This window comes from Myotis myotis, unplaced genomic scaffold (assembly GCF_014108235.1).
Source record: "Myotis myotis isolate mMyoMyo1 unplaced genomic scaffold, mMyoMyo1.p scaffold_m19_p_5, whole genome shotgun sequence".
NCBI classification, from domain to species: domain Eukaryota; kingdom Metazoa; phylum Chordata; class Mammalia; order Chiroptera; family Vespertilionidae; genus Myotis; species Myotis myotis.
The window spans coordinates 109,695,878-109,723,731 of NW_023416357.1; the positions used below are offsets into that span (position 1 = coordinate 109,695,878).

The following is a 27,854-nucleotide window of genomic DNA, read 5'->3' on the forward strand; positions in this document are numbered from 1 at the left end:
AAAGGAGAGGGATGGACATAAATTTTTCCAGGAAAATGAAAATGAAAAGATAGCTGGGGTAGCAATACTCATATCTGACAAAATAGACTTCAAGGTTAAGGCCATAACAAGAGATAATGAAGGCCACTTAATAATACTAAAGTGATCAATACAACAAGAGGATATAACTGTGGTAAATATATATGCACTCAATACAGGAGCATCCAAATATCTCAAAAAAATCTTCTAGAGAATTTCAAGAAAGAGATTGACAGCAATACAATCATGGTAGGAGATTTTAACACCACAGTGACTTCACTGGATAGAACTTCTAGACAAAAATATCAACAAGGAAATAGTGTTCCTAAATGACACCTAGATCAGGTGGAATTAATTGACATTTTCAGAACATTTCAACCCAAAGCTACAGAATATGCATTCTTCTCAAGTGCACCTGGGTCATTTTCAAAGATAGGCCACATGTTAGGACATAAAACATGTCTCTACAAGTTCAAGAAGATTGAAATCATATCAAGAACCTTCTCAGATCACAATGGCATGAAAATAGATATGAATTACAAAAAAACAACAACAATAAAAAAAAACACTCCAAAATATTCGAACACATGGAAGCTAACTAGCATGCTATTAAACAAAGAATGGGTTACCAAAAAAGATCAAAGAAGAAATAAAGAACATCCTGGAAACAAATAAAAATGAACACACGGCAACCCAAAATCTATGGGACATAACAAAAGCAGTCCTGAGAGGGAAGCTCACAGCACTACAATCTACCTCAAATAACAAGAAAAATTAATAATAAACTGTTTAACCCCACAACTTAAAGAATTAGAAAGATAACAACAAGAAAAGCACAGAGAAGTAGAAGGAAGAAAATAATAATGATCAGAGCAGAAGTAAATGACATGGAGACTAAAAAAACTATACAAAAGATCAACAAAACCAAGAGTTGGTTCTTTGAAAAGATAACCAAGATTGATGAACCTTTAGCCAGATTCATCAAGAAACAAAGAGAGAGCCACATGAGCAGCCTGCCTCTGTCCGAGGAGCAGCAGGTCTGTGAGCAGCCCGCCCCCACTCGAGGAGCAGCAGCCCCATGAACAACCCACCCCCGCCTGATGAGCAGCAGCCACACAAGCAGCCTGCCCCTGTCCAAGGAGCAGCAGCCTCATGTGCAGCCTGCCCCCATCCGAGGTGCAACAGTGTGCAAGTAGCCTGCCCCCACCATCCAGAGGAGCCACCACTGCTGTGAGCAGCACCCACAAGAGAAGCCACTGCCAACTGAGGAGCAGCCACTGCCATGACCACCCAAGGAGCAGCCGCCGCCCAAGGAGCCGCTGTTGTCTGAGGAGCAGCCCCCGCACAACTCAACACCTAGATCCTTTGGTGAGAGCAAAAATGGGGAGACAAAGCAACACCCAAAGGAAATAAAAGGAAAAATTGTCAGAAAAGCAGCAAAGTGAAATGGAGGCATGTGATATGTCAGAAAAAGAATTCAGAATAAGGGTCATACAGTTCATAAACTGGATGGATGAAAAAATCAACAACTTATATAAGAATCAAGAAGGAATAAAGAGTGATATAGCTGCAATAGAAAACACCATGGAAAGTTTCAACAGTAGACTAGGAGAAGTGGAGGACCGAATTAGTGAATTAGAAGACAGGGAAGCAAAACACACAAACTTAACTGTAATTGGAGAAAAAAATTAAAAGACAGGAGGAGAGCCTATAGGAGCTTTGGGGAAACATGAAATGAACCAACATATGAATAATAGATGTGCCAAAACGACAAGAAGAGAAACCAGGGTTAAAAAACCTATTTAAAGAAATGTCAGGAAACTTCCCTGATGTGGGGAAGAAAAAAGTCACACAAGCACAAAGAGTCCCAAACAAGATGAACCCAAAAAGACCCACACCAAGACACATCGTAATTACGATAGCAAATGTTCAGGACAAAGAGAGAATCTTAAAGGCTGCAATAGAGAGACAGAACATTATGTACTAGGGATGTCCCATTAGATTATCAAATGATTTCTCAACAGAAACACATCAGGCCAGAAAAGAATGGAATGAACTTTACAAAATGATGCAAAGCAAGGGACTGAATCCAAGAATACTCTATCCAGAAAGGCTATCATTCAAAATTGAAGAGGAAATAAGAAGCTTCACAGGCAGAAGGCTAAGGGAGTTTATTGCTACCAAGCCAAAAAATGCAAGAAATACTAAAGGGATTATTGTTAAAAGAAGAAATAAAAAGGGGAGAAGGAACATAAGCACTAAAATAAAAAATGGCTACAAATAAGTACATATCAATAATAACTTTAAACATAAATGGACTAAATGCTCCAATCAAAAGACATCGAGTGGCTGAATGGATAAAAAAAAAATGACCCAAATATATGCTGTCTACAAGAGACCCATCTTAGAACAAGGGACTCACACAGACTAAAAGTGAAGGGATGGAAAAATATCTTTCCGGTAAATGAAAATGAAACAAAGCTGTAGCAGCAATACTTATATCTGACAAAATAGACCTCAAAGTGAAGGTCATAGGAAGAGATAAGGAAGGCCACTTCATAATACTAAAGGGATTGATACAACAAGAGGATATAACCCTGGTAAACATATATGCATCCAATGCAGGAGCACGCAAATACATAAAAAAAAAAAAACTCCTGGAAGATATCAAGGGAGAGATCGACAACAATACAATCAAAATAGGGGACTTTAATACCCCACTGATATCACTGGGTAAATCCTCTAGACAAAAAATCAGCAAACAAACAGCAATCATAAATGACCTACTAGATCAGATGGAATTACTTGACATCTTCAGAACATTTCACCACACAGCCACAGAATATACGTTCTTCTCAAGTGCACATGGGAAATTTTCAAAGATAGACTACATATTGGGTCACAGGCAAAGTCTCTGAAAATTTAAGATGACTGAAATCTTATCAAGCATCTTCTCAGACCACAATGGCATAATATTAGAAATAAACTACAAAAAAATATTCAAACACTTGGAAAATGAATAGCATGTTATTAAATAATGATTGGGTTACCAAAGAGATAAAAGAAATAAGAAAAAACATCCTGGAAATGAATGAAAATACAACAATCCAAAGATCTATTGGACACAGTGAAAGCAGTCCTGAGGGGGAAGTTCATAGCTCTACAGGCCTACCTCAAAAAAACAAGAAAAAATGGTAGCAAATCATCTAACTCTAAAACTTAAAGAATTAGAAAGAGAGCAACAAGGAAAACCCAGAGTGAGCAGAAGGAAGGAGATAAAAAAGATCAGAGCAGAAATAAATGACATAGAGACCAAAAAACAATACAAAAGATGAATGAAACCAAGAGCTGGTCTTTGAAAGGATAAACAAGATTGATGAATCTCTAGCCAGGCTCACTAGAAACAAAGAGAGAGGACCCAAATAAACAATTAGAAATGAAAGAGGAGAAATCACAACAGACCCCATAAAAATACAAATGATTGTTAAAAAATACTATGAGCAACTCTATTCTAACAAATTAGACAACCTAGAGGAAATGGACATATTCCTAGAAAAATAAAACCTTCCAAACTCAATCAGGAAGAATCTAAAAATCTCAATAGGCCAATAACTATGAAGGAAATTGAAGCAGTCATCAAAAAGCTTCCAGCAAACAAAAGCCCAGGGCCAGAATGCTTCACAGGGGAGTTTTACCAAACATTCAAAAAAGAACTAAGACCTATCCTCCTCAGACGATCCCAAAAAATTCAAGAGTAAGGAACACTTCCAAGCTCATTCTATGAAGCCAGCATTACCCTAATACCAAAAACCAGATAAATACAACAAAATGAAAGAGGAGGAGGAGGAGAAAGGAAAGGGAGGAGGAGAGGAAGCAAGGGACTTAAAAAAAAATGATCCCCAGCAATTCAAGATAGTGGAAGAGTAGGTGGAAGATACACTCACCTCCTCCCAGGACCAAACTGGAATTACAACCAAAATATAAAACAATCAACCTGAATAACCAACTGAACACTAGCTGAAGAGAAGTCTTATAAGCAAGGATTTACAAAAGAGGTCACATTGAGATTGGTAGAAAAGGTAGAGATGAGAAAAGAACTGGCCAGACTCCCATGGTGGGTGGGAGGGCAGCTGAGATTCCCAGGGGATATTTCAGCTGCAAATGTTCCCCCTGAAGAGCAAAGGGTCTCAGCCCCACACTGGGCTCCCCACCACAGAGCACCAGGAAGAGGCACACACATATATGGACAAACCTTGGCATCCTCTTAAAGGGTAAATGCACACAATCTCATTTGCATCCCCTTAACTTGGGCTCTGGTGAAGAGAGGGTGAAGTGGACTAGAGTCGTGTGAGGAGAGACTGGAGTTTGTGACTCTGGGAAGTAAGCTGAAGAGACAGCTGTCAGGATCCCTGTGCTGAGTCCCTCTCCCATGCTCAGAAGCCATAGTTCTTGGGTGGAGCAGTCCCCTGCTTACAGCATCAGCCTGGGGGAATGCAATAACCCCATCCTCTAGACTTCTTGTCCCCCCACCCTGTGGAGCTCACTACCCTGCTGAGGAGACAGCTGCCTGGGCCAGAGAATAGAGATACAGGCGGACACAGTGACTGAGTTGTATGGTTTTAAGACAATAGATATCCACCTCCCCAACTTTCTTGTTAACCTGACTGGGGCTCCCCTTCCAAGGATATCCACGAGACCCACCCTCCAGACTGATCTCTCAAATCCTGGTGGCCATGACCTGCTAAGCACTGGCTGCCCATGAAGTCTGGGTCAAATCCAAGACAGACTGTGTTGCTTTGTGGGAGGAGCTACTCCTTGTCCTTTCCCCCAAGCCTGACTAGAACATCCTCCTAAGGGGAGGTCCACTAGCCCCACCCTCATGAATCCCAGGGTCCCCACTCTGCTGAGCATAGGCTTCCAGAAGAATCTGGGATTTATTGAATTGTATGGCTCTAGGGACAAGGGCCAATTTTCCTTCACACACCTGGCTGGTGCAGAGACTTCCCTTCATAAGGCCAAATCTTGGGCTGTTTGGACCTGATAAACTCTGCTAGTCTCACCCTGACAACTCCTGAAGAACCTGAGAGTTGACACTACACAAAGGGGCCAAGAGCAATCAAGAGTCAATTACAGCAGGAAGGCTCACAAAACCCACACAAAGGACATTCCTTGAACATCCAGTTCAGGTGGTGAAGGAGACTGGGTCTCACAGGACACCTACTACACAAGGCAATCCTATCAAGACTGGGAGACATAGAATTCTTACCTAATACATAGATACAAACACAAGAGGCAGCAAAAATGGGGAGACAAAGAAACATTCCCAAAGGAAAGAACAAAAGAAATAACCAGAAAAAAACTAAATGAAATGGTGGCACGCAATTTATGATAGAGAGTTCAAGAAAATGATTATAAGGAAGCTCAAGAAACTTAGAGAGAACTTCAAAGAACTTAGTGAGATCTTCTACAGCACAAGAAAGGACATAGAAACCATGGAAAAGAACCAGTCAGAAATGAAGACTAGAATATCTGAAATGAAAAGTATACTAGAAGAAACCAACAGTAGGTTGAATGAAACAGAGGATTGAATCAACAATTTGGAAGAAAAGGTAGCAAAAAACACCCAATGAGAAACACAAAAAGAAAAAAAGGATTTAAAACAGGAGGATAGTCTAAGGAACCTTTCAAACAACATAAAGGGTGACAACACAAAAATTACAGGGGCACCACAAGAAGAAGAGACAGAGCAAGAGATTGAGAACTTATTTGAAGAAATAATGACTGAAAACTTCACTAACTTAGTGAAGGAAAAAGACACACAGTATTTTAAAATGTCAAAGATTAAAAACAAAAAGAGAATCTTAACAGCAGCAAAAGAACGACATTTAGAAGAATCACTCTACCTGATATCAGACTATATACAACGCCATAGTAATCAAAACAGCATGGTACGCACATAAAAACAGACATATAGATTAATGGAACAGACTAGAGAGTCCAGAAGTAAACCCATACCTTTATTATGGTCAATTAATATCTGACAAAGAAGGAAAGAATATACAATGGGGTAAAGACAGTCTATTCAATAAACAGTGCTGAGAAAACTGGACAGATATGTACAAAAATACACTCAAAATGGATTAATACTTAAATATAAGACTTGAAACCATTAAAATTGCAAAAGAAAACATGAGCAGTGAAATTTTGGACACTTCTCATAACAATATTTTTTTCTAATATATGTTCTCAGTAAATGGAAACAAAAGAAAAAAATAAATAAATAGAACTAAGTCAAACTAAAAAGGTTTTCTACAAAGAAAACCATCAACAAAACAAACAACCCACTGAATGGGAGAACATATTCAGTAATATTACACCTACTAAGGAGTTAATATCTAAAATTATATTAAAAACTTATACAACTGAACACCAAAAACTACAAATAATCCAATTAAAAATGGGCAAAGGACCTGAATAGACACTTCTTCAAAGAGGACAGACAGATGACAATAAACATACGTCAAGATTCTCAACATCACTAATCATCAGAGAAATGCAAATTAAAACCACAATGAGATAACACCTCATACTTGTCAGAGTGACTATATAAAAAGAGGTAATATGCAAATTAGGCCAGGACGCCGAAAGGGTTCACGACTGGACAGGAGGAGGTTGCGCGCACAGGTAAGGCCTGGAGTGGAGAGGGAGACAAAGATGGGGGGCCTGCCTGAGCCAGCGCGGTAGCTTGGGCAGCCCCGGAGTGGACACAGGCAGGGGGCCAGGGGACGCTGTGAGTCAGGCACAGGTCCCAGTCCCCCGTGGGGTGCCTCCTGGCATGGAGGGAGGTGGGGCGCCTCCTCACACAATTTCAATCACGCACTGGGCCTCTAGTCATCAATAAAACAACAAACAAGTGTTGATCAGGACGTGGAGAAAAGGGAACCCTCATGCACTGTTGCTGGGAATGCAGACTGGTGCAGCCACTGTGGAAAACAGTATGGAGGTTCTTTAAAAAAACTAAAAAAAATGAAAGAGCTTTATTGCCCAGCAATTCACTTCTGGGAATATAACCAAGGAAATCAAAACACTAGCTCAAAAGAAAGAATATATACACTGCTATGTTCACTGCAGCATTATTTACAATAGCCAAGATTTGGAAGCAGCCCAAATGTCCATCAGTAGATTAGTGACTTAAAAAGCTGTGGTACACCCTCCCCCCTGCTGAGAGTGTTTCCTACAATCTCTGTCTGACTCATTTCCGTAGTAAGACAGGGACGCTTGGTCTCAAACATTTTTTTAAAAAAAAAGCTGTGGTACATTTACACAATGGAATACTATTCAGCCATAAAGCCAAAGGAAATCTTACTTTTGCAACAGCATGATAGTGCCAGAGGGTATTTCACTAAGTGAAACAAGCCAGTCAGAGGAATACAAGTACCATATGATTTAACTTACTACAATAGTAAAATCTAAAGAACAAAATGAACAAACAAAATTGAAACCCTCCTAGACACAGAGAACAGACTGAATGTTGCCAGGGGGAAGGAGGTTGGAGGGTTGAATGAAAAAGTTAAAGGGATTAAGCAAAAAAAAAAAAACCACCGAAAAAATCATAGACACAGACAACAGTATGGTGATTATCAGAGGAAAAGGGTAGGGGTAGGGTGGAGACAGGTAGAAGAGGGTAAAAGGGCAGGAGACTTGATTTTGGGTGATGAACACACAATACAATGTACAGATGATGTATTATAGAGAATTGCACACTTGAAACCCATATAATTTTATTAACCACTGTCACCCCAATGAATTCAATAAAAATAAATAAATAAATAATCCAAAGATATGAATTGGTTGAAAGCATAACAATTATAAAAGACATTCCATACAAATAATAACCATATAGCTGGGGTAACAATATTAATATCAGACATATGGAAAATAAGTAAAAAAAATTGTTACAAGAGTTACATTTCTATTGATAAAAGTGTCAATCCTTCAAAAATATAACAATTAAAAATATATGTTCATCCCAGCTAGAGTTGCTAAGTGGTTGAGCATCAACCTATGAAACAGAAGGTCAACCTATGAAACAAAAGGTCCCAGTCAGGGCACATGCCCAGGTCTATCTGCAGTAGGGGGCATGCAGGAGGGAGTCAATCAATGATTCTCTCTCATTATTGATGTTTCTGTCTCTCTCTCCCTCTCCCTTCCTCTCCTTTCCTCCCTGAAATCAATAAAAATATAATTTTTAAAAACTAAATATATATGTATATGTATATATACATATATATTCATATAATAACAAAACCCCAAAATATAGAGAGAAAAACTGACAGATTAAAGGGGAAAAAAAACTCTATAGTAATAGTTGGAGACTTCAATACCCTGCCTTCAACAATGGAGAAAAGAACTAGACAGAAGATCAATAAGTAAACAGAGGAATTGAACAACACTGCTAACTAACTACCTAACAATCTTAATGGGGAAAGAGTGAAACTGCCCCCCTAAGACCAGGAACAAGACAAGGACGCTTGTTTTCACCATTTCTATTTAACACTGCATTGGCAGTTCTAGCCAGAGAAAGTAGGCAAGAAAAAAAATAAAAGTCATCTAAATTGGAGAAGAAGTAAACTTATTTCTATTACTTTTATTTGCAGAAGACAGGATCTTATATGTAGAAAAACCTAAAGAAACTACAAAAAAGATATAACTAATAAATTTAGCATTGTTACAAGGTACAAGATCAATTCAAAAAAATCAGTTGAATTTTTATACACTAGCAATAAACAATCTAAAATTAAAAGGAATTCCACTTTTAAACACACAGAAAGAAAAAAACATAATTAGGAATATTACTAAACCAAGGAGTTGAAAGAAGTATACATTAAAAACTACAAAACATTCTTCAATGAAATTAAAGAATACCTAAATAAATGAAACATCTCATGTTCATGAATTACAAGGCTTAAAATTATTAAGAGCAATACTCCCATAGCAATTTTCTCGAAAAATCCCAATGATCTTTTCTGAAGAAATAAAAAAGCCAATCCTAAAACTTGTTTAGAATTGCCTGGGACTCTGAACAGCCAAAACAGATAAAATTGGAGGACTTACACTTCCCATTTTCAACAATGACTGCAAAGGTATAATTATCAAAAGACTGTGTTACTGGTCAAATAAATGGCATCATGAGAGGTCACACCTTGGTCTCTCCTTGAAGTTTTCACAATTTAAACAGCTATAATTCAACAAAGAAATCCCTGCTCAATGTACAAATACATCTAAGAGATCCATGCATTGAAAAATGAAGGTGGGCAAATAGTAAACCAGGAAAGTGGGAAGGTAGAAGAGTTGAGATGGCCCAGAGAAGCAGCCTGGATCTCATACCCCAGGGCTCACTAAGGAGCTCAGCCTGGCGACAAGAGGCATCAGATTGCTGCTGGCACTCTCTTCAACCAGGCAGAGCAGATGCAGTGAGCATTCCTGTAGGGGGGTCAGTATGAGCTGTGACTGAACCTGGTCAGGGAATGAGAGCTGTGAACACGGTTGTCAGGCAATCAGCATTCCAGACAAACAAAGCTGTGGAGCCTGGCCACCTCCTGTCAGCCTTCCAGAGCCAGCTGCAGGCCCCAGAGGAGGCTGTGGCAGTGAGTATGAGGTTGTAGGCCAATGCTCTAGCCCCTGGGCAACACTAGCCAGGGCCGGTTGCATGTTATTTATTTATTTTTATTGATTGATTGATTGATTGATTTCAGAGAGGAAGGGAGAGGAAGAGATAGAAATATCAATGATGAGAGAGAATCATTGATTGGCTGCCTCCTGCATGCCCCCTACTGGGGATTGAGCCCACAACCTGGGCATGTGCCCTTAACCAGAATTGAACCCGGGACCCTTCAGTCTACAGGTCGACACTCTATCCACTGAGCCAAACCAGCTAGGGCTGGTTGCATTTCTATACACCAATATTGAACTACCAGAAAGAGAACCTAAGGATAAACAACACCATTTATAATTGCATCAGAAAAATAAAATACCTAGGAATAATTCTAACCAAGAAGGTAAAAGTCCTATATTTGGAAAGTTATAAAACATTGAAAAAATAAATTGAAGAAAATACAAAAAATGGAGCCATATAACATGCTTATTGATAGGAAATATTAACATTGTTTAAATGTCCATACTACCCAAAGCAATCTACAGATTCAACACAATTCCTATCAAAATACCAATGGTATATTTCTCAAAACTAGAAAAAGTATTTCAAAAATGTATATGGAACTGCTAAAGACCCTGAATAGCCACAGCAATCTTGAAAAAGAAGAACAAAGTTAGAGGGGTCACGCTATCAGATATCAAACTATACTACCAAGATACAGTAGTACTACTATATCTTGGTAGTATACAGCATGTACTGGCATAAAAACATACATATAGACTAATGGAACACACTAGAGAGTCAAGAAATAAGCCCACACCTTTATGGTCAATTAATATTAGACAAAGGAGGCAAAAATATACAATGGAGTAAAGACAGTCTATTCAATAAATGGTGTTGAGAAACTGTATCGATAATTGACCAAAAAATAAAACTAGACTACCTTCTTACACCATACATAAAAATCAACTCAAAATGAATTAAAGACTTAATGTAAGACTTGAAACCATAAAAATGTTAGAAGAAAACATAAGCAATAAAATCTCAGGCATTTCTTATGCCAATATTTTTTTCTGATATATTTCTTTGGGCAATAGAAACAAACGAAAAGTAAACAAATTGGACTATATAAAACTAAAAAGTGTGTGTTGTTGTTTGGTGTATAGGACAATGCTTCAAGGGCCTGGAGAGCATTATGCCAAGTGAAATAAGCCAGTCAGAGAAAGACAAGTATCACATGATTTCACTCATATGTGGAATCTAACAAACAAGCAAAATAAAGACAGACTCATACATGGAGTGCAGGCAGACAGCCCTGGTGGAGGGCAGGGCACTAGGGGAGAGAGGGAGAGGGTTTGAGAAAAAAAGAGAGAACTTGGGGACATGGACAACAGTGTGATAATTGGGGTGGGGTGGGGTAGAAGAAGGCATAGAGAGGATAAATGGTGATGGAAAAAATAAAATAAAATGTAAAAGGTTTTGCACAGCAAAGGAAATCATCAACAAAACAAAAAGACAACTTACTGAATAGGAGAACATAGTCATGAATGATACATTTAGTAAGGAGTTAATACCCAAAATTTTAAAAAAAACTTATACAACTCAACGCCAAAAACACACAATCTGATTAAAAATGGCAAAGAACCTGAACAGACACTTCTCCAAAAAGGACATGCAGATGGCCAATAGACATATGACAAGATGCTTGACATCACTAATCATGAGAGGGATGCAAATTAAAACCACAATGAGATAACCCCTCACACCTGTCAGAATGGCTATCATCAGTGAATCAACAAACAAGGCTGGCAAGAATGTGAAGAAAGGGAACCCTCGTGCACTGCTGGTGGGAATGAAGACTGGTGCAGCCACTGTGGAAAACAGTATGACGTTTCCTCAAAAAATTAAAAATGGAACTGCCTTATTATGTAGCAATTACACTTCTGGCTATATAACCAAAGAAACCCAAAAAACTAGTTTGAAAATATATGTGCACCTCTATTTTCATTGCAGTGTTATGTACAATAGCCAAGATATCAAACAACCCCAAGTGCTCATCAATAGATGAGTGGATAAAGTGGTGGCACATATACATAATGGGATATTACTCAACCATTAAAAATAATGATATTTTACCAATTTCAACAGCATGATGGATCTGGAGAGATTATGCTAAGTGAAATATGCCAGATTAAGAAAGACAAGTGCCATATAATTTCACTTACATTTGAATCTAAAAAAACAAAACAAAAACAAAAAACAAAATAGAAACAGACTCATAAAGAAAACAAACTGATGGTTGCCAGAGAGGAGAGGAGGTGGGGGACTTGGGTAACAAAGATGAAGGGTTAAGAAGTACAAATTGATTAAGCAATAAAATAAAAATAATAATAATAATATAAAAAAAGTACAAATTGGTAGTTACAAAATAGTCATGGGGTGTCAAGGGGATATAGTCAATAATATGGTCAGACCTATGTATGGTGACAGGTGGTTTCTAGAAATATCAAGGGGAACACTGTGTGAAGTATATGATTGTCTAGTCATTATGCTATACACCTGAAAGTAATATAAAATAATGTTGAATATCAACTGTAATAATAAAATTTTAAAAATAAACCGTAAGCCCTAACCGGTTTGGCTCAGTGGATAGAGGGTCCCAGGTTTGATTCTGGTCAAGGGCATGTACCTTAGTTGAGGGCACATCCCCAGTAGGAGGTGTGCAGGAGGCAGCTGATCAATGTTTCTCTCTCATCAATGTTTCTAACTCTCTATCCCTCTCCCTTCCTCTCTGTAAAAAATCAATAAAATATATCTTTAAAAAAATATAAATAAATAAACTTTAAAATTACCATAAGGTTACATTCATATTTCCAGGGCAGCACAAATGCAAGTTTGACAGCACTAAACTCTGGCAAGTATGTGGAGCAATAGGAATGTTTGTTTCCTTCCAGTGGGACTATCCATGCGAGGCACCGCCTTCCTCGGGTCTGTTAGGACATTCACAAACATTGTTACCAGCAACCCCATGTTGGGAGCCATTTGAGATATTGGCTTAGACAAAGCCATCTTAAGAACTATAAGTTTCTGGTTCCTCCTGAAACTCCTAATTACCAGAAACCACCTGTGTCTTGCAAATTGGCCAGCAGTTAAAGATAAACTACCCTCACACAGCCGCTAAATCACACATCTCCACTGATAAGCACACAGCCATCCAGAGCCTGCTAAATCACACATCTCCGCTGATAAGCACAGCCATCAGGAGCCTAATAAATCTCTAGTAATAGGTTACTGCCCATAGACCCCTTTACCCACCCCCCGTCCCTAAAACAGTATATATCCTGCCGCTGTGAGAATAAAATTTGAGGCTTGATCAGAGCACTGTCTTGCCTCCATTCTTTCGTGTCCCTTGTTTGTCTCATTCTCCTAGGGTGTCTCTTCGTTCCCCCGTTGTTGTCCCGCGGGTCGGGGCAGTCTGGCGCCCAACGTGGCAACTTGGGGACCCCCTGCGAGAACGTCTGCTTGAAGCGCCTGGCCAGGCACCCCTTAGAGTCGCCATGCAGTATTGACTCGCGAGTGAAGACTCGGCATCTTGATCGCCACGGTTTCGCCCGCCCGTGAGACAGATCGTTGTGAAGGTAAGCAGACGAAACTTTTCAAACAAGAATTTCAAAATACCTCTTGAGAGCCTTCACCCTCTTTGGCACCCCCTTTGGCTGGCCTTTTTAGTTTTCTTGATCTCCCTCCAGTCCACTAATAAGCGCTTCACCTCGCCGTTCGGGGAAGAGTGAAGGGTACCCGAAACCGGCAGTGAAAACTCTGAATCACTCGGAAGAGTAATTCTTCTCTGGCCCGACCTGTGTCACCCTCTCTGGCAAACTCTGAGCTCGCTAAGTCTTAGAGGTTGCCATCCTGGTATGGGGCTTATACATCCCGACCTATGACACGCAAGCAGAGGCCATAAGGTAAAAGGAGAGCGGTTACATAAGGATCACCAGAGATTTAAGAAATTCCCAGCTGACCTGGCACGGGGTTTATACATCCCAGAGGCTTACGTGGAGGAGGAAATCTTGAGAACTACCCAGCCAAAATAATGGGCAACTCATTGAACTCTCATGAGGTATTTCTAGATGGGCTCAGGGAGTCCCTCAGGACACGGGGAGTAAGAGTTAAAAAGAAAGATTTAAGCATTTCTCAGGGGGCTCAGGGAGTCCCTCAAGGCGCAAGATTTTCGGGTTAAAAAGAAAGATTTAAGGATTTCTCAGGGGACTCAGGGAGTTCCTCAAGGCATGAGGATTTCGGGTTAAAAAGAAAGATTTAAGGAATTTTTTCACTTTCGTCACTGACCTTTGCTCATGGTTTATTATAGACTTTTGATTTGCATGTTTAAAGTGTTAAAATTTTAGAAGGTAATCTTTTATAGTTCTTGCATGTTATTATAGAACATAACCCTTGGGTTCTTGAAAAAGGTACATTAGATCTTAAAAGTTTGCCAAAAAGTTAATCAAAACTTGCCAAAAATTGTTTCCCCTTGTGGAACACGGCATTTCATTTCCTAGAGGCTTTAGGAGAGGTCAAGGAGAATGGATCTCCTCCCCCTTGCACCCTCCACTCCTTGAGAGGAGCAGAAAGAAAAAAAAATGGGAGAAATGGCCTTCATGGCTCCCTCCACCTCCATGTCCTAATCCTGAAATGTTTAATTTGCCGTTAATAGAATCACCTGTGCAAAAAGGCCAAATAATAAAGAAATTGGAATATTAAAAGGTACTCCTTAAAATCAGGCTGAAAAAATAGTAGCATGGTCATCTTAATGTGTTTTCTTATCTTAATTTGTATTTGGAATCTAAAATCTGTAATAAGAAATGAAACCCCGCTGTTGAATCCGCCTCTGGTGTGGAGAGATTCAAAGGTGGCAAGAGAGAGCAGAGTTACAAGCTCTCCTGCAATGAGATTACTTAATGTTTTATTTAAAAATTACCGGAGGACATCTTATGACAACCAAACTTTGGCTAAGATAACTTTGGGTGCTAGCCATGACTTTAGAAAGCGAAATAGGAAAAAATTTAAAATATCTTCTATTAAGCATGACTTTGGGAAAAATACGCCATCTGAGTCATTTGCTGCAACTTCCCCCAAAAGCAGGATGTGGGGGAAGGGAAGAGGGAACACGTGGCGATCCAGTGTGGATGCCCCCTCCCCAAGTATTCTAAAATTAAAGTCCTTCTTGTAACTGAAAAGCTTTTACAAATTTAAAAATGCATCCGGGATTTCTGTGCACATGTAAAGGGAAAAGGCCAGTTTAAAAACGAGTGCGCATAGTTTTGAGCTGAACTTGACCTTTTGCTGAGTACAGAATAAAAACCCGAGACTATTTTGGTCTTAAAAATGGCAAAGATGAACCTGAGAAAGAAATGCAGACAGGTTTCCCAAGGCGATTTAAAATAGCTCTTTTGAAATTTCCCGCCCTGAGGCAAAGTACCACCAGGAAGTTGATAGTCAAGTTTACATGTGAATAGCTATGGTTTTGCTTATTAGCTGGAAACTTAAAACTTTTAAGTTCAAATCATCTAAAAGTATTGAGATTTATAATACTGAAATATTGATCTGAGTATGCCTAGTATAAAGTCTAGATGATAGAAGTTAATCTATTAATTGAAAATGCCTTATATTTTATTTGAAATGTATCCTTAAATGTAAAAGTATTGATTTAAAAAATGCTAAGTATTTAATTTGCTATCTAAGATTCAAAGCTCTGAAAGTTTTTAAAGTCTCTTTTTTTAGAAGATATTTTTAATACTTAATAAATTAGCAATTACGGTCTTAATATAATTTCAGTGGTATGATAGACCAATGTTTTAAGCAGTTGGCTTTATAAGGGCCAACAATAGAGCTCATATTTCTTAAAAGGCTTGTAGATACATTTTTAAAAAGATATCTTAAATTCTCAGTAGAACCACAGTTATGCATATATCATAAACAAATTAAGAGTAATTGATTCCATGGTCAAGACTAGATCCTATTATGTTGAGAACTGTTTAAAAAGTGTTGATAATGTTTTAATTAGATATGTATTTGGAAGTTTTTCCCGAGTGCAATATTTCAAAATATAATATGCTTGGTTGCATAAGGAATTTCTGCCAAATAAAAGAAAGAATTGATTTATTAGTAGCAAAGTCTTTATTTAAACTAGCAATGTCTTTTATTTAAAAGCTCCTCACTACTGCATTTTAAATTAGGCTGGAAGTGGTGCAGCGTTTGCCCCTTGTGAATCAGAAGTTTACTAAATACTAAATTTACTTGCTTTGCTTTTTAAAAAATACTTACTTAAATTTACTAATCTTTGTAAGCAATTGAATCCTAGTAAAATAAAAATCTTCTAAAAAGTTACTGAAGGCTTCCCATGATCCCTCTGTATATGCAAATAAGCCGAAAGGGAACGCTGTTTAAAAACATTATTTTAAATTTAATAAAAAGGAGAAATTTTAATGTTTTGAAATATCTTCCACTAATATTTACAGGATAATCTAATGATTTGCTGTTAAAATACCAAATCTGAAAATAAGTACAGTCACCATAAATGTTTAATGACTTTGACTTGGAATACATGGCCTTGCGGCACTATCAGTCAACATCCAAGAAGTAACCCTATAAGTTACTTGGTGTAAAAAAAGAAAGATTTTTCTCTTTTAAGGTAAAGTTCTCCAAGTGTAATCCAGCAGGAGGAAGACCAACCAGACAACCAACAGCCCAGAGACCACCTGGGGCACGGTAAAGTGAAGTATGGTAACAATTAATTCAGGTAAAAACTGTAAGTTTCGTACTGGTCTTAGAAGGCACATTTTTCCTTTACCTGGGAAGGATAGCACAGCTATCCCAAACTCAGAAGGCTCCAGTTAATATGTCAACTCAGTGTTCTGGAGACCCAAAACTGTAATTTAGATAACATGCCTAAGTTTAACCTAGGTTACCCAAGGACTCCAGATAATGTGTTTACCCAAAACTGTAGTTTGGATGGCATGCTGTCTCTGTTTCTGTAAATTGCTTTTTTTTGCAAACTAGGTCCCTCATTCCAAACCTCGAGATAGCCAATTTAAAAATGAATTGTCATGACCTAGAACAAAGAATATTCTTACATGGTATTATTCTACAAGTTTCATTAATAATTTTTGATGCTTTACAACAGTATATTGTGCATTTATCCCAAAAAAATTTACAAATGAATTTGAATATTTTACATGAAGGGATTTATTCCCTCCTGGGGAAGGCACTTAAGCATTCTGTATTGACCTCTCTTGACTTTTTTTTTTTTTTTTTGCCAAAAGGAGCTGTAGCTACCAGTTCCGCCGGATTAGGGACAGCATTACACACCTATAATAAATTATCTAACCAGCTAATTGATGATGTCCAAGCTCTCTCAGGCACTATCAATGATCTCCAAGATCAGATAGATTCATTAGCTGAAGTAGTACTACAAAATAGAAGAGGGTTAGATTTGCTCACAGCAGAACAGGGAGGAATATGCTTAGCCCTACAGGAACGCTGCTGCTTCTATGCCAACAAATCCGGGATCGTCCGAGACAAGATAAAGAAGTTACAAGAAGATCTAGTGAAAAGACGGAGAGAATTATTCGAGAACCCCCTTTGGAGCGGATTGAACGGACTCCTGCCCTACCTGCTCCCTGTTCTCGGCCCCCTTATAAGCCTTCTCCTAATCCTAGCTTTCGGCCCCTGGGCTTTTAGAAAATTAACAGACTTTGTAAAACAGCAGGTTGATAGCATCCTGGCCAAACCCATTCAGGTACACTACCATCGTCTAGCCATGTTAGACCGTGAATGTGATTATAATGACTGCTAAAACTCCCTCCCTGCGGGGACAGCATGACGCCAGAGGGATGCTTGCCTACTCCCCATAGAAGGAGAAAGGCACGGGCACCGACCTGGGTGCACGGCAAAGCACTGCAAGGGAAGGTCACAAAAATTTTCGACCGCCTCGGGATTTCCCTGTGAGCACACCTGGTTTGCATAGAGGTTGGTATCCATACATAACTATCGGCTCTGCCTCTCCTCCCCAAAAGATACCAAGAGCCACTGACGGTGGGATCCCACCATCCCACGGGAGGAACCAGGTCCCTACTCCCCCAGTCGGTTAAAGCCCACCCTTAATAAAGAAAAAGGGAGGAATTGTTGGGAGCCATTAGAGATATTGGCTTAGACAAAGCCATCTTAAGAACTATAAGTTTCTGGTTCCTCCTGAAACTCCTAATTACCAGAAACCACCTGTGTCTTGCAAATTGGCCAGCAGTTAAAGATAAACTACCCTCACACAGCCGCTAAATCACACATCTCCACTGATAAACACACAGCCATCCCGGAGCCTGCTAAATCACACATCTCCGCTGATAAGCACAGCCATCAGGAGCCTAATAAATCTCTAGTAATAGGTTACTGCCCATAGACCCCTTTACCCACCCCCCGTCCCTAAAACAGTATATATCCTGCCGCTGTGAGAATAAAATTTGAGGCTTGATCAGAGCACTGTCTTGCCTCCATTCTTTCATGTCCCTTGTTTGTCTCATTCTCCTAGGGTGTCTCTTCGTTCCCCCGTTGTTGTCCCGCGGGTCGGGGCAACCCCATTCTTAACTATGTACCATAGTGAAGTGCTTACTCATATGTGACAGCAGACACACAAAATGTTCAGAATATCTAGGTTGTCCAAATAGAAACATTAGTATTTGTTCTCCCCTTACTTTACTCTTTGGTATAATAGACTCTGCCCCACTTTGACATATTACTTCTTTACCACCTGGTTTGGGTGTTCCTTTTTTTGGCGGGGAGGGCTGCTTGTAGGTTTTATGTATAATCCTGTGCCTTGTGAGGACCAATCAATTAATAATACTCATGATAATGTACTGAAAAAAATTAGAATGAAATAGAGCTATTCAGTCATGTCTACTATTGACATGTGAGCCCTCAAAAGGGCAAGGAAATAGCCTGGCTGGCGTGGCTCAGTGGCTGAACATTGACCTATGAACCAGGAGGTCACAGTTCGATTCCCGGTCAGGGCACATGCCTGGGTTGTGGGATCGATCCCCAGTAGGGAGCATGCAGGAGGCAGCTGATCCATGATTCTCATCATTGATGTTTCTATTTCTCTCTCCCTCTCCCTTCCTCTCTGATTTCAATAAAAATATTTTTTAGAATGCAAGGAAACAATTTTTATTTGCCTTTGTATAGTAGATAACATGCCAGCATAAAGGAAGGGATGAATGAATGAATGAACACTTGCTCGTTTGACTTGCCTTCCATTCCAGCCTCCCAATCCTTCAATGGTGTTTGAAAACCACCTCTACAGCAGGCATTCTTAGGTTTCCCACAGCTTCAACCTGGAGTTGGAGTATTTTAACCCTTTTTTGTGTGTGATTGATATTCAGTGTCAGATCCATGGGGGCAGACACTGCATTTCAAATACATGGCATACAATAAGAATCTATTAGTAAGTGCAAGGACCCTTCCTTTCAGTGAAGCAATTTTGTTGTTTTCTTCCTCCATAGACCACAGTTTCTTCACCAGATACGGGCAGACGTGAGTCTCTGTGGCAGAGTACGCGGAAGCCAGCTCAGTCTCAGCCCTTCCTGAAAGATGGATAAACAGACGCCATGCAGAGTTAGCAGCTAAAGGTTAGAGAGACACACAGATACGGTCTTACCTTGATGTTTATCCTTTAGCATACAAATGCTGCACTACATTAACTTTAATGCTCTCTTCATTCCTTTTCAAATCATTTCAAGTTCATATACTTGTTTTTTCAGTAAACAGAGGCAATCGATGAGGTTACAACTAAAGTTCAGAAGGAGCTTCCAAATATGATCCTCATTTAATCACTGAGAAGCTTTCCCAGGAGGAGGTTTAGACTCACCTTTACTGAAAAATGTGCTGACCATAAAGCTGAAGAATATTGTGGCAATGGCAAAACACAGCAAAAAGACAAAAACAAGAGACGGGTCACTGTACTGGATGATCGGCAAAGGTTTCATCTAGCAAAACAACCAGGAAGCCAGGTTAGTCACACGCTCAGTGGTCACAGCAAAACAAAAATGGAGAGACGAAATATCTGTAAGTATCTTAATAGTCCTGGTGAAACTGATGGTAATGCTCAGGGAGATGGAGAGTAAACAGTCACTGTCTACAGAAGCTCCACACATGGAGGTTTAAAGGCTACTCTGTCAGGGATGAAGCAGGCACACGCTCACTCCCTGCCAACCCGAATGCTAGCGGCCCGCCTGCACTGGGTCTCTGTTTCCCTCTTAAAGTTGAGCTGCAGCAAACAGACACTTGCCTTGACAAAGAAAAGTAGGCATGTAAAAAAGATGATAACCAAATACAACGTGAGAAACGTGAAGAAGTAGGCAGCCCAGAGCATCCAATTGCTGAGTCCGATCATGAGCTGGTACTCCTGTGGAAGAGTTAACACAAACCAAATGTATAAAATTTGTCCTGGTACAAAATGCATTCACAACATGATCCAATTGACTTTTCACTAAACCAAAATGGGTTATGTCACATCATGCCTAGTTCATGGAGATGGAAATCAAAGCTCAGAATGTCAAGTGACTTGATTAGAGTTATTCAGCCGGTGAATGGCAATGTTGTGATGCTTATAAACTCTGACATGATTTCTCCAGAATCAGATATTGTTAAGACATAAAAAACACTTAAATGAAACTATACACCACTTAGATTCATATTTCCTTCCTATTAATTACATCCTCTTCCAGTAGGTATTAAAGGAATATACACCACCATGAGTGAAGGCTCATTTAAACTCGGGCTATAAATTATTTTGATGTGTCAATGCAGGTTCATCAATTATAACAAATAGACCACCCTGGTGGGGGATGTGGATAATATGCATGTGTGGAGGCAATATAGGGAATCTGCAAAACTCAATTTTGATGGACTTTGAAGACATTGTGCTAAGTGAAATAAGTCAGACAAAGAAAGATAAATCCGGAAGATGGCGGCTGGCAGGACGAGGTGAGGGAGAGGATGTGAGTGAGTGAGAGGGTGAAGGGAGAGTGTGTGTATGTGTGTGGTGTGTGTGTGTGAGTGAGTGAGGGACAGTTAGATCCAACAGGAGTGCCAGGGGCCGGTGGACACGGAGAGACTATCCTGGACAGAGAGATTGCTGCACTGCAGGCACTCCCAGGACTGCGGGACTCGGGCATGAAGCCCACACCATCTTGAAGGGGAGAGCGGCCGTCTGGGAACTCATCAACACCACCACCCAGACAGGCCTTGGACGCTGACCCAGCAGCCACGCCAGCCAAGGTCCAGCTGCCCCACCCGCACACTCCCAGACCCTGGGATCTCTACTTCCGGGAAGCATCACATCCACAGTGGTGCGTGCGACCTCCCCCTCCCCAGCGGCAGACGGCAGACCTCCGGGTGCCACATTCGCGCATTTCCAGCTCGCAAACCTCTGGAGCCCACCACCCCACAGGCAGCCCTTGGAGGCCAATGCAGGCTCCCACTGAGTGCGATACTGTGCAGACGGGGTGCACTGCCCCACAGTGAAGATTCTGAATTCACTCTCCTGAATAACTGCCAATAGACAATGTCGCACAACTTCAGCCCCAGGGCCCGTCAGCGTAATTCGGAGATCCATGCCGCAAATGCACCACGGGGACCCCTGTGAGCTGCCACTGGGAGCGTGTGTATCCATCCACAGGCACAGCAGCAAAACCTGAGTCTTCCCACTCCACAGCTGCAGAACTCTGGACACTACAGTCGTGCTTTTTCAGCGCTCAGGCCTCCTGAGCCCACCGGGCCACAGGCGTGTTCTTATTCTAACAAGGGTGCGCTATCCCAACAATAGAAATTCTGAATACCCTCATCCTGGATACCTGCCCACAGATGCCTTAATTGCTTGGCTTCAAAGGGCCCTTCAGAGTGCGCCAAGGTGCCATGCTGGCAAGCACACTGCGGGTGCCCCTGTGAGCTACCACTGGGAGTGTGGGTTTCCAACCACAGGCCCAGCAGCAAAAACTGAGTCTTCCCACTCTACAGCTACAGAACCCTGGACACCACAGTTGTGCCTTTCCAGTGTGCAGGCCTCCTGAGCCCTACCACTCTGACAGACAGCTCCTGGGTACCTCCGAGAGCCCCTGCTGGGCACGGGCGATTTTAGCCAAGGATGCAAGGCAGCAAAAATTGGAACATATCCCTCCCCAGCTGCTGACATCTGAACAACACAGTTGCACCTTTCCAGCTCACAGGCCTACATCAAGAAAACCCCAACAGCTTAAGTAGGGAGCTACGCTAGACTACCAAACTCAGGAGATCCGAGAAATCACACAAGCAGCACCCTCCTCAAAAGAACCAGGGCAGCAAAAACAGTCAGATCTAGGACACAGAAACAATTAAAACATTAGAGCAAAACATGGGGAGACAAAAAAGCAACCCCCAAAGGAAAGAAAAAGAGAAATCACCAGAGAGGGAGTTAAATGAAACCAAGGCAAGTAACTTCTCAGAGATAGAATTCAGAGTAATGGTCATAAGAATGCTCAAACAGCTGGATGACAAATACACACAACTCAATGACAAATACACACAACTCAATGAGAATTATAAGGAGCTGAATGAGAACGTCACCAATATGAAAAGGAACCAAGAGGAAATGAAGAACAACATAGCTGCAATAAAGAACACAATGGAAGGCTTGAACAGTAGACTAGAAGAGGCTGAGGACTGTGTCAGCGAGCTAGAAGACAAGGTAGGGAAAAACACACAAACACAGCAGCAACTGGAAAGAAAAATTAAAAAGCAAGAGGAGAGCCTAAGGGAGCTTTGGGACAACACAAAACGAAACAACATCCGCATAATAGGGGTACCAGAAGGAGAGGAAGAGAAGAAAGGAATACAAAACCTGTTTGGAGAAATAATGACAGAAAACTTCCCTGATATTGCAAGAAAAGAACCATGCACATCCAAGAAGCACAGAGAGTCCCAAACAAGATGAACCCAAAAAAACCAACACCAAGACACATCATAATTAAATTGGCAAACATCGACAACAAGGTACGAATCTTAAAAGCTGCCAGAGAGAGACAGAAAGTTACATACAAGGGATCTCCCATTAGAATATCAATGGATTTCTCAACAGAAACACACCAGGCTAGAAGGGAATGGAATGAAATATACAAAGTGATGCAAACCAAGGGAATGAATCCCAGAATACTATACCCAGCAAGGCTATCATTCAAAATTGAAGGTGGAATCAGGAGCTTCACAGACAAAAAAAGACTAAGAGAGCTTATTACCACCAAGCCATCAAAGCAAGAAATGCTAAAGGGACTGCTGTAAAAAGAAGAAACAGAAAGGCAAGAAGAAACACAAACATTAAGAATAAAAATGATGACAAACAAGTACTTATCAATAACAACATTAAACGTAAATGGAGTAAATGCCCCAATCAAAAGACATAGGGTAGCTGAATGGATAAAAAAGCACGACCTATATATCTGCTGTCTACAAGAAACCCACCTGACAACAAAGGATTCACACAGACTGATAGTGAAGGGATGGAAAAAAAATTTTCAGGCAAATGGAAATGAGAAAAAAGCTGGGGTTGCGATACTTATATATGACAAAATAGACCTCAAAGTAAAGGCCAATACAAGAGATAAGGAAGGTCACTACATAATACTAAAGGGAACAATCCAACAAGAAGATATAACTCTGGTAAATATATATGCACCCAATACAGGAGCACCCAAATACATAAAACAACTTCTAGAAGATATCAAGGGAGAGATTGATAGCAACACAGTCATAGTAGGGGACCTTAATACCCCACTGACATCACTAGATAAATCCTCTAAACAAAAAAATCAGTAAGGAAACAGCAATCCTAAATGACTCACTAGATAAGATGGACTTAATTGACATCTTCAGAATATTTCACCCCAAAGCAACAGAATATACATTCTTCTCCAGTGCACATGGGACATTTTCAAAGATAGACCACATATTGGGACATAGGCAAAGTCTCTTCAAATTCAAGAGGATAGAAATCATATCCAGCATCTTCTCAGATCACAATGGCATAAAACTAGAAATCAACTACAATAAAAACAATGGGAAAAAAACACTTGGAGGCTAAATAGCATGCTATTAAACAATGATTGGGTTACCAAAGAGATCAAAGAAGAAATAAAAAGCATCCTGGAAACAAAGGAAAATGAAAACACAACAATCCAAAATCTATGGGACATAATGAAAGCAGTCTTGAGAGGGAAGTTCATAGCTCTACAAGCCTACCTCAAAAAACAAGAAAAAAATGGTAATAAATTACCTGACTCTGCAACTTAAAGAATTAGAAAGAGAGCAACAAGAAAATCCCACAGTAGCCAGAAGGAAGGAGACAATAAAGATCAGAGCAGAAATAAATGACATAGAGACCACAAAAACAATAAAAAAGATCAATGAAATCAAGAGCTGGTTCTTTGAAAGGATAAACAATATTGATGAACCTCTAGCCAGACTCACCAAGAAACAAAGAGAGAGAACCCAAATAAAATCAGAAATGAAAGAGGTGAAGTAACAACTGATCCCACTGATATACAAAGGATTGTAAAAAAAAATACTATGAACACCTCTACTCCAACAAAATGGACAACCTCCATGAAATGGACACATTCCTAGAAAAATACAAACTTCCAAAACTCAACCAGGAAGAATCAAAAAACCTGAATAGGCCAATAACTACTGATGAAATTGAAACAGTAATCAAACTACTTCCAGCAAACAAAAGCCCTGGACCAGATGGCTTCACAGAGGAGTTTTACCGAACATTCAAAGAAGAACTAAAACCAATCCTTCTCAGACTATTCCAAGAAATTCAAGAGGAAAGCACACTTCCAAGCTCTTTCTATGAAGCCAGGATTACCCTAATCCCAAAACCAGATAAAGACACCACAAAGAAAGAGAATTACAGGCCAATATCCCTGATGAACATAGATGCTAAAATCCTCAACAAAATTCTAGCAAACCGGATCCAGCATTACATTAGAAAGGTCATACACCATGACCAAGTGTGATTTATTCCAGGGATGCAAGGCTAGTACAATATCTGCAAATCAATAAACGTGATACACCATATAAACAAATTCAGAAACAAAAATCACATAATCATATCAATTGAGGCAGAAAAGGCATTTGACGAAGTCCAACAACCTTTTCTGATAAAAACGCTCAGCAAAGTGGGAATAGAAGGATGATACCTCAACATAATATGAGCCTTGTATGAAAAACCTATAGCCAACATCATACTCAATTGGCAAAAACTAACACCATTTCTCCTAAGAACAGGAACAAGACAGGGATGCCCACTCTCACCACTCCTATTCAACATAGTATTGGAAGTACTAGCCAATGCAATCAGATAAGAAGAAGAAATAAAAGGTATCCAAATTTGTAAAGAAGAAGTAAAATTATCCCTATTCGCAGATGACATGATACTGTACATAGAAAACCCTAAAGACTCCATCAAAAAATTACTAGGATTAATAAATGAATTCGGCAATGTAGCAGGATACAAAATTAATGCCAAGAAATCAATGGCCTTTTTATACACCAACAATGAACATACAGAAAGAGAGATTAAAAAAAAAATCCCGTTTCCCATTGCACAAAAAATATTAAGATTTCTAGGAATAAACTAAAGAGGTAAAAGACCTATATGCTGAAAACTACAGGACGTTGAAAAAAGAGATAGAAGAAGACATAAACAGATGGAAGAACATATCATGTTCATGGATTGGCAGAATCAACATCATTAAAATGTCCATACTACCCAAAGCAATCTATAAATTCAACACACTCCCCATTAAAATACCAATGGCATATTTCACAGACCTAGAACGAACTCTCCAAAAATTCATCTGGAATAAAAAAAGACCCTGAATAGCTGCAGCGATCCTGAGAAAGAAGAATGAAGTAGGAGGGATCTCAATACCAGATATCAAGCTGTATTACAGAACCACTGTCCTCAAAACTGCCTGGTACTGGCACAAGAACACACATATAGATCAATGGAATAGAACAGAGAACCCCAAAATTGGCCCGAACCAATATGCTCAATTAATATTTGACAAAGGAGGCAAGAACATACAATGGAATCAAGACAGTCTCTTTAATAAATGGTGTTGGGAAAATTGGACAGATACATGCAAAATAATGAAACTAGACCACGAACTTACACCATACACAAAAATAAACTCAAAATGTATAAAGGACTTAAATGTAAGGCAGGAAACCATAAAAATACTAGAGGAATCCAAAGGCAACAAAATCTCAGACATATGCCGACGCAATTTCTTCACTGATACAGCTCCTAGGGCATTGGAAACTAAAGAAAAAATAAACAAATGGGACTATATCAAAATGAAAAGCTTCTGCACAGCAAAAGAAACCATCAACAAAACAACAAGAAAGCCCACTGCATGGGAGAACATATTTGCCAATGTTATCACCGATAAGGGTTTAATCTCCAGCATTTATAGGGAACTCATACAACTTAACAAAAGGAAGGTAAGCAATCCAATCAAAAAATGGGTAAAGGACCTAAATAGACACTTTTCAAAAGAGGACATTCAGAAAGCTAAGAGACATATGAAAACATGCTCAAAGTCCCTAATCATCCGAGAGATGCAAATCAAAACAACAATGAGGTACCATCTCACACCTGTCAGAATGGCTATCATCAACAAATCAACAAACGACAAGTGCTGGAGAGGATGTGGAGAAAAAGGAACACTTGTGCACTGCTGGTGGGAATGCAGACTGGTGCAGCCACTATGGAAGACAGTATGGAGTTTCCTCAAAAAGTTAAAAATGGAACTCCCATTTGACCCAGTGATCCCACTTGTAGGAATATATCCCAAGAAACCAAAAACACCAATCAGAAAGGATATATGTATCCCTATGTTCATAGCAGCACAATTTACCATAGTTAAGATTTGGGAAACACCCTAAGTGTCCATCAGCAGATGAGTGGATTAGAAAACTGTGGTACATCTACACAATGGAATATGCTGCTGTAAAAAAGAAGGAACTCTTACCATTTGCCACAGCATGGATGCAACTGGTGAGCATTATGCTAAGTGAAATAAGCCAGTCAAAGAAGGATAAATACCACATGATCTCACTCATTTGTGGAATATAATGATCAACATAAACTGATGAACAAGGACTGATCCAAAGACGGAGAGGCACTGATTGGACTGTCCGGCCTTGGAGGGAAGGTAGGGGAGGGTGGGGGTAAGGGGGAGAGATCAACCAAAGGATTTATATGCAAGCATATAGGCCTAACCAATGGACATGGACAATGGGAGGGTGAGGGCATGAGTGGGGGGGGAGGGGTAGGGGATAACGTGAGGATAAGGACACATATGTAATATCTTAATCAATAAAAAATATATTAAAAAAAGATAAATCCATATGGAATCTAAAAAAAAGAGAAACAACCAAAACAAGCTCATAGATAGAAAGCATACTGGTGGCTGCCAAAAGTGAGAGAGAGGGGTGGGCAAAATGAGTGAAGAGGATCAAAAGGCACAATTTCCAATTATAAGATAAATAAGTCATGGGAATGTAACGCACAGCATAGTGCTATGGTTAATACTGTATTATCTGTATTTGTTTTTGTATGTGTCTTTATTGATTTTTTTAGGGAGAGGAATAGAGATAGAAACGTGGGTAAGAAACTTCATGGATCGACTGCCTCTTACACGCCCCCTACTGGGGATTAAGTCCACAACTATCGTTTTGGTTCATGGGTCGATGCTCAACTAGGGAGCCACATTGGTCAGGCTGTATTATATCTTTAAAAGCTTCTAGAGAGTAGATCCTAAAAATCCTCATGACATGACAAAAAAATTTTGTAACTATGTCTGGTGATGAATGTGAACTAGACTATGGTGGTGATCATTTTCACAATGTATACAATACAGAATCATTTTTCTACTCCTAAAACTAATTTAATGTTATATGTCAATTATACCTCAATAAAAACAAACTTTCTTTCTTTCTCTCTCTTTTCTCTCTTTTCTTTCTTTCTTTCTTTCTTTCTTTCTTTCTTTCTTTCTTTCTTTCTTCCTTTCTTCCTTCCTTCCTTCCTTCC

General features: G+C 39.7%; 1 protein-coding gene across 1 annotated transcript in view; it reads right to left on the reverse strand.

The window, feature by feature from the left end:
• The window catches only part of LOC118656596 (ATP-binding cassette sub-family A member 3-like), a 231,346-nt gene that overhangs the window by 197,768 nt on the left and 5,724 nt on the right, over window positions 1–27,854 (reverse strand). Inside the window, exons 3-4 of the mRNA XM_036310024.1 lie at window positions 20,010–20,126; window positions 19,590–19,707 (exon numbers count right to left, since the gene is read on the reverse strand). Of these exons, the coding sequence (XP_036165917.1) occupies window positions 19,590–19,707; window positions 20,010–20,126 (235 nt within the window). The remainder of the gene's footprint in view (window positions 1–19,589; window positions 19,708–20,009; window positions 20,127–27,854) is intronic.